This window comes from Ascaphus truei, chromosome 14 (assembly GCF_040206685.1).
Source record: "Ascaphus truei isolate aAscTru1 chromosome 14, aAscTru1.hap1, whole genome shotgun sequence".
NCBI lineage: Eukaryota > Metazoa > Chordata > Amphibia > Anura > Ascaphidae > Ascaphus > Ascaphus truei.
In genome coordinates, this window is record NC_134496.1 from 28,830,562 (window position 1) to 28,843,963 (window position 13,402).

General features: G+C 44.5%; 1 protein-coding gene across 2 annotated transcripts in view; it reads right to left on the reverse strand.

Annotated features, from left to right (window-relative positions):
* The window catches only part of RYK (receptor like tyrosine kinase), a 115,851-nt gene extending 103,731 nt beyond the window's left edge, over positions 1–12,120 (reverse strand). For both annotated transcript variants that reach the window (XM_075570273.1, XM_075570272.1), the window contains exon 1: positions 11,589–12,120. In XM_075570273.1, coding sequence (XP_075426388.1) covers positions 11,589–11,754 — 166 coding nt within the window. In that variant the 5' untranslated portion in view covers positions 11,755–12,120. The remainder of the gene's footprint in view (positions 1–11,588) is intronic.
* Positions 12,121–13,402: the final 1,282 nt, after the last annotated feature.

Below are 13,402 nucleotides of genomic sequence, written 5' to 3' on the forward strand. Positions count from 1 at the left end.
ACGGGCACAGAAAAAATATTTTTGATGTTACTTTTATTTTTAATTAAACAGAACATTGTTAGGTATGGTCTGAAATACGACCAATACATTTGTCTTAATTGCTTCGGCAGATGCTGCAAGCACTTAGCCAGTCAGACAGTGAGTGACCAGGCATAAGAAAAGACAAGTCTTGACATAAAGTTTTAATCATTCTAAAAACTAATTTCTGCTTCTTCACTATGAGAAAATGAATGAGATGTTACCTGGAGGATTTTAGTCACTTTATTCCAACTAACATAACTTGATAAATGGTTTTATCTCCTTTTCAGAGCCTGGGGGTTGTATTTTCTTGCTCAGTTTGCCAAGCAATGTAGACTGGGCATTGTGGAAAATAAATCTTTTGTGCTCATTGATCTGACTAAAATGTACTACCGAAGGAAATGCATTTCCCATTGCACACAGCCAATGAAGTTCTCACATTACTGAACTCAATCTTGAGCCATCTCTTAGCCAACTTGGTTAATTTACATGTAAGAGCTATTGAATGTTTTGTATGTATTCTTCTATTTTTGAGCTGTGCAACATAATCTTCCACAGAGCTTTGTCAGGAACCTGAAATCTTTCAGATGATATCACGCAATCAATTGTTGGATTCGTGACTCAGTTATACTACCTTAAAAAAATAAATCTAAAAAAAAAAAACAGGCATCACCTCAGGAATTGCTACCTAGAAATACTTACATATGTTACTTCACCCAAAGCAACATGAGCCTTCCTTACCTACAGGCATTAAAAGGCAATTTTCCCTTCTTTCTTGTTTACAAAGCAAGCTTCATAAATCTTACTAGTCAATTATGTCAGAATGGATGAGCCAGTAAGCATAGTTGCAATCTACTTCAAACCTGCTGTGTAAACAAGATGTTACAGAAGGATGTACCATTAACATTTGCCACACTCACACGGTTAGTAAAAGTCGAGGAACAAAAGAAAAGAATGTTGCTTCCTCACATGCAACGTATGGACACTATGTGTACCCTAGAAATAAATACTGGTTGCACTCCAAACCAAAATGGTGTTAGTGGTGCAGTTCCACCTAAGTAGTCTGATATTGATCTTTGGTTCTTCTCAAATTGCATTTATTTTACATTCTTAGATTATAAAATAATTCTAATGTTGGGGGGATATTTGTGCAACATATTTTGAAAGCTCTGCAAGGAAAAGCCAATTATGATTAATGCTCTATATACAATCTTAACTAATCATTTTAACTTTGGAACAATTGTTTCCCCAAGTAAGGTTTCTCTGCACAGTCTCTAATGGAACCACCATGTACTTCTGCTGCTCTGCTGTTCTTCTGTGTTGTTAAGCTTTCTAATCTAACTTTGAAAAGCACATCTTTCATTACGGAAGAAATTTTGATAATGGAACAGGATGGATAAGTGCTTTTATTTCCCCGCAGGATTACTAGAGGATGCAAAATATGTGGCTTTGCCCAGAAGCATGTGTATAAAAGAACGCTTAGTGTTGAATGCCAAAGCTACAAGAGTTAGTGCATTTTCACCTTTACGAGCCCAGCAAACAGTTGACATAACAGATCTTCAAAATAGGTAAATCTTTAAAAATTATTAACTAGGATATGAATGAAAAGGTTCAAGTAACATTTGTAAATGGGACTAGTAAAATCTGCAAACCGATGACGAGCTATGGAAATCCGAGAAAAAAAAAAAAAGAAAAAAAAAACACTATTAAGATTTGCAAATGTCTCTTAAATAAACACACCACATTAGGTCTCACTGTTTATAAGGCTCAGACATTAGAGAGGGTAGGTTTTGTCCTCATCAAGTTACAAGTTTACACAAGACAAACTAATAGAGGCCCAGATGTACAAGACAACTGAATCCTTAGGGAGAAATAATATAAACAAAATGATGTCACACGTGCATCAACCTTTCCTGAAAGTTCATAGCTCGTTATACGCTGTAAGTAACACAAAAATTGTCAAAAACATTTGGTTTGAATCACAACATGCACTTCAGGAGCTTCAATTACAATGCAGCTAGTCAAACTGAAAGAAAGGTTTCCAGATAAAAAAGCAGCAGTTATGAGAAAAAGGAGAAAGGTTGCAGTTAGCCACCAAGAGACCTTTAAACATCAACCTCAAACTATTCCTGTTGCATGGAAATATGAGAAGCTTATCCCCTAGAAAAAAATGGATTGAATATCTTTTAATAAAGTGTAGAACTTGTACAAAAAAAATGCATTACAAGAAGCATATTTCTCAGATCACATTGTGCTAAACATATCTGTCCATTGTGTTTCCAGAACGATTGCGGTTTCTTTATTTGTTCTCCTTGGAATGCTTTAATTTCTCTGAAAACGTTGTCCTCTTCACTTATCCATAGTTGACAAGATCACCAAAAAGGGGCTTACTGTCACACTGGTGCAACCCAGAGAGGCAAAAGTAGAGAAACACAAAAAGGTACATCTTTAACCCAATTCTTGCCCAAAGGAGCTTGCAACGCATTGAGGATGAGATGTGTGACAAACAAAAAATTCCATATATTGCAACAAGTGAATATTTCAGGCGATGTTAGCCAACCCTTCTGAAACCACAAGACTTTTTTTAACGCAAGATTTTAAACTTAAAACTTACATAACATGAACTTGGGTTGAACAAAATTATTCTCCATATACTTTCGGTTTCCACACGGCTATTTTTAACAATACTAAAAGCAGACATATGGACCTGGAAGCAAGCAATGAAAGAAAATGTTAAGGCAACAAAAATCTAATTAGGTAAGCGAGCCAGCAAAAAAATGTTTATACAACTATCAGCCCTCAGGCTTCTTTAAGTTGAACACTGGACACTTTCTGGGTTGAATTATTTCACTCGCTTCAATTCGAACGCCCTTATTTTTGCAAATTAGGGCCTGAATGTTATTTTAAAATCAGCACAGATTGAAAATAAACTCTTCAAGCTCTTTGCAAAGTTTCCACAAACCAGAAAACCCAAACCACAGCAAAAGCTTCAGCACACAGCTTCCTAAATTGAACTTCAGCTCAAGAGCATGGACACTTGAAACAAACCAGGCAAAAATATTTGCACATATATCCACAAGAAAATACCTCTCCAATATATACATCTCATCATCCATATCTTGTCGCTGTGTCTGGCCCACTGCCATTTTAATTTGTTCACCCATGTGATCGTGTCACAGACTTGTTTGGTTTCATAACCGTTAGTTGTTTTTTCTGTCTCTTCAGGAAATACCCAGCATACATTTCTCTATACTACTTTGCGTTATCTGAAGCTCCTGAATTATCTTTGCACTTATGGTCCAAGTTTCAGATCCATATGTGAGCACGGGCAGATTACACTTGTCAAAAATTGAGGCACAGTGGAAGGATCCCTTGAAATAGTCTTGTTTCTTCCAAACTCTCTCCATCCCATCTTCATTCGCCCACTGATTTCATTCAAAAGGGTTCCTCCATCAATTGTTATTTGCCAGCCTAGATAGACAGTCTCCGACTCCTACCTCAAATCCATTTTGTTTGTTTTTTTAAATCTTTGCAGACTTTGGTCTTGCTGAAATTCATACTGAGGCCCACATTCTTACATACTCCGGCGACTTCTCCAATTTGTAGCTGGAAGACTTCACACTTGTGGCAAAAATAATGTAATCTGCCAATTTTAGGTAACTCAAATATTCACGGTTGCTTTTGATTCCTTTATCTTCCCAATCTAATGTTTTGAACAAGTGTTGCAGTGAAAATCTTTGGTGACCTGGTATCTCCCTGATGCACTCTCTTGCTGATCTGTATATTGCTTGCATTTTCATGTAATCTAATGGTTGATGTGGCATTCTCGTAAATGTTTTTTATATCAATGTACACGTTTGGGCAGGTAAATGGCAGATGAGGTTTAACACAGATAAATGTAAAGTTATGCATTTGGGAAGCAAGAATAAACAGGCGACTTACAAATTAAATGGGGATGAATCCTTGATGGAGAAGGATTTTGGAGTGCTTGTACATAGCAGGCTTTGCAATAGTGCCCAAACTCATGCAGTAGCTGCAAAAGACAAACAAGATCTTATCTTGCATTAAACGGGCAATGGATGGAAGGGAAGTAAACATAATTATGCCCCATTACAAAGCATTAGTAAAACCACACCTTGAATATGGAGTACAATTTTGGGCACCAGTCCTTAGAAAAGACATTATGGAACTAGAGAGAGTGCAGAGAAGAGCCACCAAATGAATAAAGGTGATGGACAATCTAATTTATGAGGAGAGGCTAGCTAAATTAGATTTGTTTACATTAGAAAAGAGGTGTCTAAGAGGGGTTATGATAACTATATACAAATATATTCGGGGACAGTACAGGGAGCTTTCAAAAGAACTATTCATTCTGAGGGCAGTCCAATATGATCTACAAGTCATTTTAAAATTCATAGATGACGAAAAAGCATTTGATTTTGTCTACACGTCAGCGGTTCTAGATGCATTGACAAAATGTTACAAAGGACTCTGGGGCATCCCTTAAGGTTGGAGGAAAGGAGATTTCACCAGCAACAAAGAAGAGGGTTCTTTACAATAAGGGCAGTTAAAATGTGGAATTCATTACCCACGGAGACTGTGATGGTAGATACAATAGATTTGTTAAAAAAAATGGACATCTTTTTAGAAAGGAAAGATACAGGGATATACCAAATAAGTAAACATGGGAAGAATGTTGATCATGGGAGTAATCTGATTGCCAATTCTTGGAGTCAGGAAGGAATTTATTGTTCCGCTTATGAGATATCATTTGATGATATGACACTGGGGTTTTTTGTTTGCCTCTCTCTGGATCAATTAGTAAGTATAGTTATAGGATAAAGTATCTGTTGTCTAAATTTAGCATAAGTTGAACTTGATGGATGTATGTTTTTTTTTTCAACCTCATCTATGTAACTATATACTGTATGTAACTATGTAACATTTTCGTCAATGCATCTAGGACCACTGACGTGTAGACAAAATCAAATGCTTTTTCGTAATCTATGAATTCCAAAATGACTTGTATATCATATTGATTATTTTGTGAAATCTCCACACACAAATAAATCCCAAGACCTAACTTTTCTGTGCTGACAGTGTTGACTGACCTGTCCCACGCGCTTAATTATGCCTTACTAAAAGCGCAATGCATGACTGGGAGTGTTAATGCCGGCTGCGGCAGTGACTGACAGGTTAGTCAGCACCGCAAGTCTGCATAGCAGCGCTTCGGGACAAAGTCCCTGCAGTTACCTTATGGGAGGGGAGCGAGGTGAAGTGCTACATACAGGTAGTAAGGGAGGAGTTTGTGTGAGCCACTGCGCATGCGTATTTCCCTGCGCCAGTGTGTGTGTCACAGAAATACTGTGACAGAGCCGCCGAAGGGTGGCGGGGTAGCCGGATTGCCTCCCTCACCGCTTAAAATGCTGGATTAAAAGCATTTTATATTTTTGTAGCCAGTATGTATACAAAAGTGGTTGTCAACTTTTTTTTGGTTAAGGGACCCTATAATTATATTGTGAAATTCTGCAGATCCCCAACCCTCTCTAATAGCGTATCAGAGATCAGATGCACTGTAAGTTCATCTGTTTTTGGTACAATTTTCAAATGACCTGAAAATTGCACAAAACCCTTTAAGTATGCCCGCAGAACCTTGGTTTTAAAAATCACTGGTATACACACAAGAGACAATTATACAATCACCCAATGTAGCAGCTCATAAGTATGAGCACAGCCCCCCTGAAGAATATGGATACAAGGAGTAGTGTATTGAAGTCCAAACAGATGTTTTTGGTCAGCTATGGGACCTTCATAAGGATTAAACAAAAATGCTGCCCAGAATATGAGCCCAGTCATCACATTTAACTACTGTAATTATTTTTGTATCCGAGTCACCAATAATTTTTAGTTCATGATTATTGTATTTAGATCAATGCCTTTGCCTTGCAGTAAGTTTTGGATTTCTGACATGCCTTTATTTTTGTTTAATCCTCACTTGATATGTAGTGACAATTGTATGGGTTTGTTTACACCGATCAATGCCTGCAGTCCGCTTTGGTCATGCGTTTGTGGGCCAATGTCTGTCTTACTGATTTAAGTCTATATATTTTGGCGTTCTTCTATGGCTGTACACCATCATGATGAAGGTCCCACAGCAGATCGAAATGTGGGTTTCTTTAGACTTTAGTATACTACTTATTGTATCCATATTCGTCAGTGTGCTGTCAACTTGGAGCTGCTGATTTGGTTATGATACAAACACACACCTTTATTTTTTCCATGAGGAGCGCCTACGGTTTAATATACAGTATATACACACACACACACACACACACACACACACACACACACACACCCTCCGAATAAGTACGTAAAGTACGATACACGTCGAGTTCACGTGATGTGTGTCCATCTTGCGGGGATACCGGCGGTCCATGGATGTGATTACACCTGGTCCGGACACACGGAACTTGAGTGTGCCCTTAACCCAAATGCGCATGTTGACATAAAACCAGCTTTTACAATACATACTCTCCCTTGAGGGTCAAGGGAAAATAGGGAAAAACAATAGTGTGATACTGTAAAACACATATATTGAGAATGCATGAATGGGAACACACAAATGGATGTTCTTTGACAGCAGTAAAACCAATGGAGGATCTGGCGTGTGGACCTGCTGGTCTCCGGCACAGTTTTTAAACGATTGTCTGTGAAAACAGTCCTATTAGGCTTGTAAATCCTGTGCATCTCTGTTGCTTCTTGTTCCTTTGCTCTCTGCCACTCTGGTTGATCCACTCACTGTCCGGCGTGACTGAGCTACGGGACCGGGATGATCACTCTCAGTGGAGGAGACAGAAGCCGTGCAGATTCTGCACACCTCAGAGACACCAGAACTATTGATGAGTGCCAATAGTTCCGGTGTCTGTCTGAGGTGTGCAGCGTCTGCACGGCTTCTGTCTCCTCCACTGAGAGTGACCATCCGGGTTCCGTCTGCCCGAGTGGCAGAGAGTTAGGCCTGGGACATAGTGGTGTGAGCAAGGCTGAGCCGTGCTGAGCCGCGCTCACACTCGGCACTGAGCCCCTGCAGCCGCAATGAGAGCGGCTTTAGCAGGGGCTCGCGCACGCGTCCGCACGCTTGGGGAAGCGTGTGTCTCAGGAAGATTTCAAATTTGGCGCTCGCCAGAGCGCTGGGCCGGTCACGTGAGCGGTTCGCCCAATGAGGGCAAACCAGCTCCGTGACGTCACTGGCCCGCCCCCGACACGCCCACGGACGGCGCGCTGTGTAAGGCCAGGGAAAGCACCACTTTCCCTGAGCCTCAGCGCGCCTCCGCACTGATTAATTCACTATGTCCCAGGCCTAAAGGAGCAGGAAGCAACAGAGATACATAGGATTTACCAGCCTATTAAGAATCTTTGTGCCGGAGACCAGCAGGGTCCACACGCCAGATCCTTCATTGGTTTTACTGCTGTCAAAGAACATCCGTTTGAGAGTTCCCATTAATTCATTATCAATATATGTGTTTTACAGAATCACACTATTGTGTTTTTCCCCTTTCCCCCCCTATTTTCCCTTGAGCATCAAGAGAGTACGCTTCAAGATACGCTGGTAGAGGGGTCACACACACCCCCAAATCTCCCCATGCCTAACGTAAGACATTATATTCACTTATTGACTATTTAATGTTTGGTTTGTGTCCCGAATTTCAGTTTCTGTATTGTGTATTAAGACTTGGGTGTGCAAACTTTTGCTCCTGCGCCCCCTGCCTTCTGTCTCCCGGTGCTTGCGCCCCCCCCCCTTCGGCTAAATGCGGCGTCAAATGACGCTATGGCAATACGCGTGATGTCACGTCACATGATCCTACGGCATAAAATGTTGCCATGGAGACGCGTCCAGGGCCCAGCTGAATCTCGGTAAGTTGAGGTTGCAGAGGCCTCACGCGATCCCCCAGCGTTTTAATGCCTTGGGGAAGAGCGCGGGGCCTCTGCAACCACCCGTGCCCACCAAGAAAAATCTCACGCCCCCCAGTTTGCGCACTCCTGTATTAAGACAAGGGAATTTGTCTTGTTTTGAGAGCTGCACCACAACCTCATATTTTCTTTTTAAATCACAAAATGTTATCACATTGCAAGCCTGTTAATTAATTTGCGCTTATATTGCCTCACTTTTACAATACATGGCTGCTGATACCCAATGAGTTTATCTTATTGTAAGTGACTACTATGTATTTCCTATTGTGAAAAATTACTTTTATACTTACCCCCGGTGCGCACTTGTGTACATTTGTGTTTTTACACCCACGAGGAAGTGGGAGGTAGACAACACACATAGGGCAGCAGCAGTGAATCCCTAAGAAAGATGCGACCCTGGTCCTGTGGCGTCAGCCATCAACGCGAGACCAGATTAGGCATTTCTCTTACAGCGGAGCGCTGAGAAATCCCCCGCGGCAGGAGAGAATTGAGGTAAAGGGTTTGGAGGGAAAAAAGATGTGATCAGCTGGACGATCACTGATTACAGGCATACCCCGGTTTACGGACACTCACTTTAAGTACACTCGCGAGTAAGTACATCTCGCTCAATAGGCAAATGGCAGCTCGCGCATGTGCCCGTCAGCACGTCCTGAACAGCAATACCGGCTCCCTACCTGTACCGAAGCTGTGAGCAAGCGGGGAGACTATAGAGCCTGTTACAAATGCGTTATTTACATCAGTTATGCACGTATATGACGATTGCTGTACAGTACATGCATGGATAAGTGGAGTAAAAGGTAGTGCTTCACTTTAAGTACATTTTCGCTTTACATACATGCTCCGGTCCCATTGCGTACGTTAATGCGGGGTATGCCTGTATACTGCCTGGCATTCATAATTACATTGTGTGAGAATTTTAGATTTTAATATGGCTATTTAAAAAAAAAAATAACAATTATTAGTCATTAGAAGCATCTCGTGCTCATCTCTTGCAGTTAGATATACATACATAAACACACAGACACACACACACACTTTTCATCCATATGATCATTTATTGTTTATACCAACAGTGCAAAAAGTGATGACTAAGGAAACATCTCACATGCAAGGAGATAATGATGCTGCGTACACTAAATTATTTACTTTTGTATTTTATAAGTGATCCTGTGTTTTTTGCTCGGTTAGGCTGCGTCCATGGTGAGTGATGCCGGGCGGAGGCGCGCTGAGGCTGAGGGAAAGCGGGTGCTTTCCCTGGCCTTAGACCGCGCGCCGTCCGGGGGCGGGCCAGTGACATCACGGAGCTGGTTCGCCCTCATTGGGCGAACCGCTCACGTGACCGGCCCTGCGCTCCCATGAGCGTGAAAATTTTACATTTTGCTAAGACTTACGCTTCCGCACGCTTGCGTAAGCGAGCCCCTGCTAAAGCCGCTCTCATTGCGGCTGCAGGGGCTCAGTGCCGAGCGTAAGCGTGCCTCAGATGCCCGAGGCCTTAAGGTAGTCATGTGGCCGACACCTTTTCTGCAGACTCTTTTGGTACGTGCATTCCTTTTTGCATTTTAGGTCCACAATGGCCATGATGAAAGACAGAGAGGCCCAAAACATTGTGTTTCAATGTAAGAGAGATCACATGACTAAAATTCAATTTAATCAAACACACGTTATAATATGCTGTATTTCATCTGCTACAAATATTTTGAAACCTCGTTTCAGAGATGGAAAAGTATTCCTGTTACCTTTTGCAAGTCTTTGTGTATACTTTTCACTTATGTTACTAGACAATTTTGATTGCATTCAAACATATACATGACCGACTACGTTTTAATTCTGAAAGTTGTTTAAGGGCTCAATTATACCAAATGCTGCAAGGCGGCAGCGCTATTCAGTGATGTCACCTAGCGAGCCACCGAGCAGCATAGTGATTATACCAGGAAGCCGGTGGAGAGCAGTCAAGGAGGTGTGGCTGTGCACGGTTCGTCCTCATTGGCTGAACCGCTCACGTGACGTGGCTGTCGCCAGCCAAGAACAAATCTGCAGATTGCGCCAGGAGACAGCCGACCTGCAGCTCCACACGACACGCACGCCTCAGCAGGTATGTGCGCTGCTATTAGTTTTTTTTAACGTTGTTTTTAAGCGCGCGTTTTCCTGTATAATAACGGCCAAATGCATCAAAACAAATATTTAAAGAGCAGTTTATTTCCACATGTCACGACATTGACTACTTTAACCATCGACACACAGAGGCTATGATGTCCATGCCTCATTGGCATCGGAGGGAGATAAAATGCTGTCAGTTTGGTATGGGAGATAGGAATAGGGAGCGAGAGTTATACTCCTCCATATTAAGCGTGATGGGAGTAGGATAAAAAGAATGCTGGGGGTTGCACTTGAGATAATGCGAGTTATACATGTCCAATCTAAGGCTGCGTCCCCGCTGGTGCTGAGCGTGCTGTGCGCTCGGCACTTTTACTTATTGCAGTCTTTATGTGGAAGTTCCCACATACGCGGTGCGCGCGCTCGGGAACGCACGCTCAACCAAGCTTGTCGCTTGGGCAGACAAAAAAAACCTGACTTTGAAGCACGCTCAACTTGCCCGCAATGCCCGGTCCGCGCTTGTGAAATAGGCAGGACACCTGGCGCTCATGCTTTTAGAGTTGGTGATGTCACCGCTCAAGCATGAGCTCGGTCAGCGCCAGCAGGGACGCAGCCTAAAGGACAGGTAGGGGGGACTGGTTCACTTCTTAACTGGAAGTGGAAACTGACAATGGGGCTTACATTCAGCCCTTAAAATGGGTACTATAAGAAGGTTGGACCCAGTTTCTATCCGTAATTCTACGGTGATACTCAACCCACTGGAACCTTATGTTTATTTTATAGCACTAAGTGTATGCAGCGCTGTACACTGCATTTCTCAGGCACAACGGGAACTCTCCCCCGTAAGTCTTACAATCTAATTTGTGTCCAAGATTGACCGACTTGCGCAAAATCACGAGAGCCAACGCTGGAATTCAACCTGGGTTCACCCACATACAAAGCAGTGGCACTACCATTGGATGTATCAATTCAGGGTTGATCCATAAATTGGGGGACGAACACAGAATAGAAGCCACTACCATGGCACTCCACTTTTACAGAGCCGTAGGAAACTACAATGGTATGGAGACACTTGGCATGGATATGACAAAACGAAGAAGCCCTGTGATGTTACCAATGGGATGATGTCAGGCCAAGCAACAAATGCCCCCCTCCCCCCCCAAAAAATCAGATCAGTCTGTGGCCCATCAAACTTCCATAGGGCACCTTAAATGGATCGCCCAATTAGACGCATTTGCGACCCCCCTCCCCCCCAATATCCCAACCCCTGTGCTTGTAAAAGGGAGCTATTATTCAGTGACACCCCCATTTACCCCCCCCCCCCCTCAGAAATTCACTGGGGGTCTTTATCCGTAATAATGTCCCCTGAATAACCATCACAAAGACCACCTGCTCCCTCCCGGGTGTCCAGTTGTGGTGTAAGGGTCAGATCTCACAGAGACCCCTTTATCTCCCCTCGCCCCCCGTGTGTGGTATACGGATCCCCGTAGCGATCAAACCTCACTCACCGATCAGTCTCCGCACCTCCTCCTCGCTCATGTACACGTTGAGTCCGGGGTCGCTGTGCGTCCCGGGTCCGGACAGGAGAAGAAGCAACAACATACACAGCCCGGGGCCCAACCGCCTCCTCCTCCGCCGCCAACCCCCCGGGGGGTCCGGGACCCCGGGCAGCATGTCTCTCACAGGCCGTGCGGAGGGGCGCCCCGGACCATCCCCGCGAACACCTCTTCTTTCCCCCCCGACTACTCCCCGCCCGCGACAACCTCCTCCAAATCAGAAGAAATAATCCGGCAGCGGGTGATAAAAACAAATCTCCTCACGACCGCCCGTGTCTCCCGCCGCTGCCTCGCGCACACTCTGCGCGCCTGCGCGCACTCTGTCCCTCCCTTGGAACTCCGTCTCTGTGCGCGAGGCGCGTTCATCAGTCCCCGTTCCTAGTCAGTGAGCGCTGCCTCGCGCACACTTGCGCGCGCTGGTCCAACAAGTTCCCAGCCAGCGTTCGCTTCCCTCTCCTTTGATTTGCTTTCTGCCTCCTCCCGGCCACCGTCGGCTTCGACTGCCGCCTCAAGGCAACAAACAAGAGTTTAGTAGCGGGTACGCGCAGTGCTAGTGTCTGGTTTACTTTTTTTTTTTTCACCCCTTCAAGGAATCTTTATTGCTAAAACAGTCACACTGAACACAGCCCGCTGCTGTGATGTAGTGAGAGTGCTCAGCCATGTAACACCTTTTTGTGCCACACAATGCAGCACACAAGGACTGGTCAACCGCATTCGCTATCAATGCATTGGGTCAAGAAACCTGCGTGATTGCAAATACGCTGTGGTCTGAGAGTGGGACACATTCAGAGGCATGTTAAAGGAAAGATGGTATGGCCATGTTTTAAAATGCCCCCGCAACAATTAATTTGGACACTACCGCATCGATCTGACCCCAAAAATCATCAGGGATACTACCTGTCTGATGCATTAAGGCCGCAGCCATAGTAAGAGCTACGGCGCGAGCGAAAACAAAAGGTAGGAAGCAAGGCGCATGGCCATAGACCGCGCGTGCACGAGAGCGCCAAGGAATGGCGAGACAAATTTGTTTGAATTTGCCGCGCAATGCCCAGGTCAGGTGCGCGGTTCAGCCAATGAGGGCGAATCGCTCACGTAACGTCACGGGCATGCCCCTCGGTACGCGCAACCCTGCAAGCCACGGATCACTCCTAGTACAGGCGCATGTGACGTCACACGCTCGGTCAAGCAACTACTATGTACAAAGCCTAAGGATGCGTCCGGGTGCAACCGAGCACGCTGGCGCTCAAGCACTGTGACGTCAGGCGTTCAGGTTGCCCGGGTGATTCCTGGCCAACTAGTTGCGCTCGTGAGGGGCGTGGATATGACATCACGGAGCTGGTTCACCCTCATTGGGCGAACCGCTCGTGTGACGCGGCAGAATAAAATTGATTGGTCTCACCAAGCAGCTGAGTGCCGTGCACTCACGTGCGCACGCTGGTCAAACACATTGTTGCAATATGTTTGATCATGAGCCCTAAGACTTTGATTATACCAGATGCCGCTGGCCAGCAGCGCCATCTGGGGACGTCATCCTCACGCTGCCACCGAGCAGCATCTGAAAAGGCAGACAAGACAGGGAGGCGTGCCCATGAGCGGTTCACCCTCATTGGCTGAACCGCTCACATGACGCGTCCGTCGCCTGCCAAGAACAAATTCCTCTGTCTCCTCTCCAGTCTGCCGCCCTGTAGTTCCAGGCAGCGCGCATGTCGCTCGTGGTATGTTTGCCTTAATTGGATCAGTGTATTTTGTTTTTGCGCTGCGCAGTG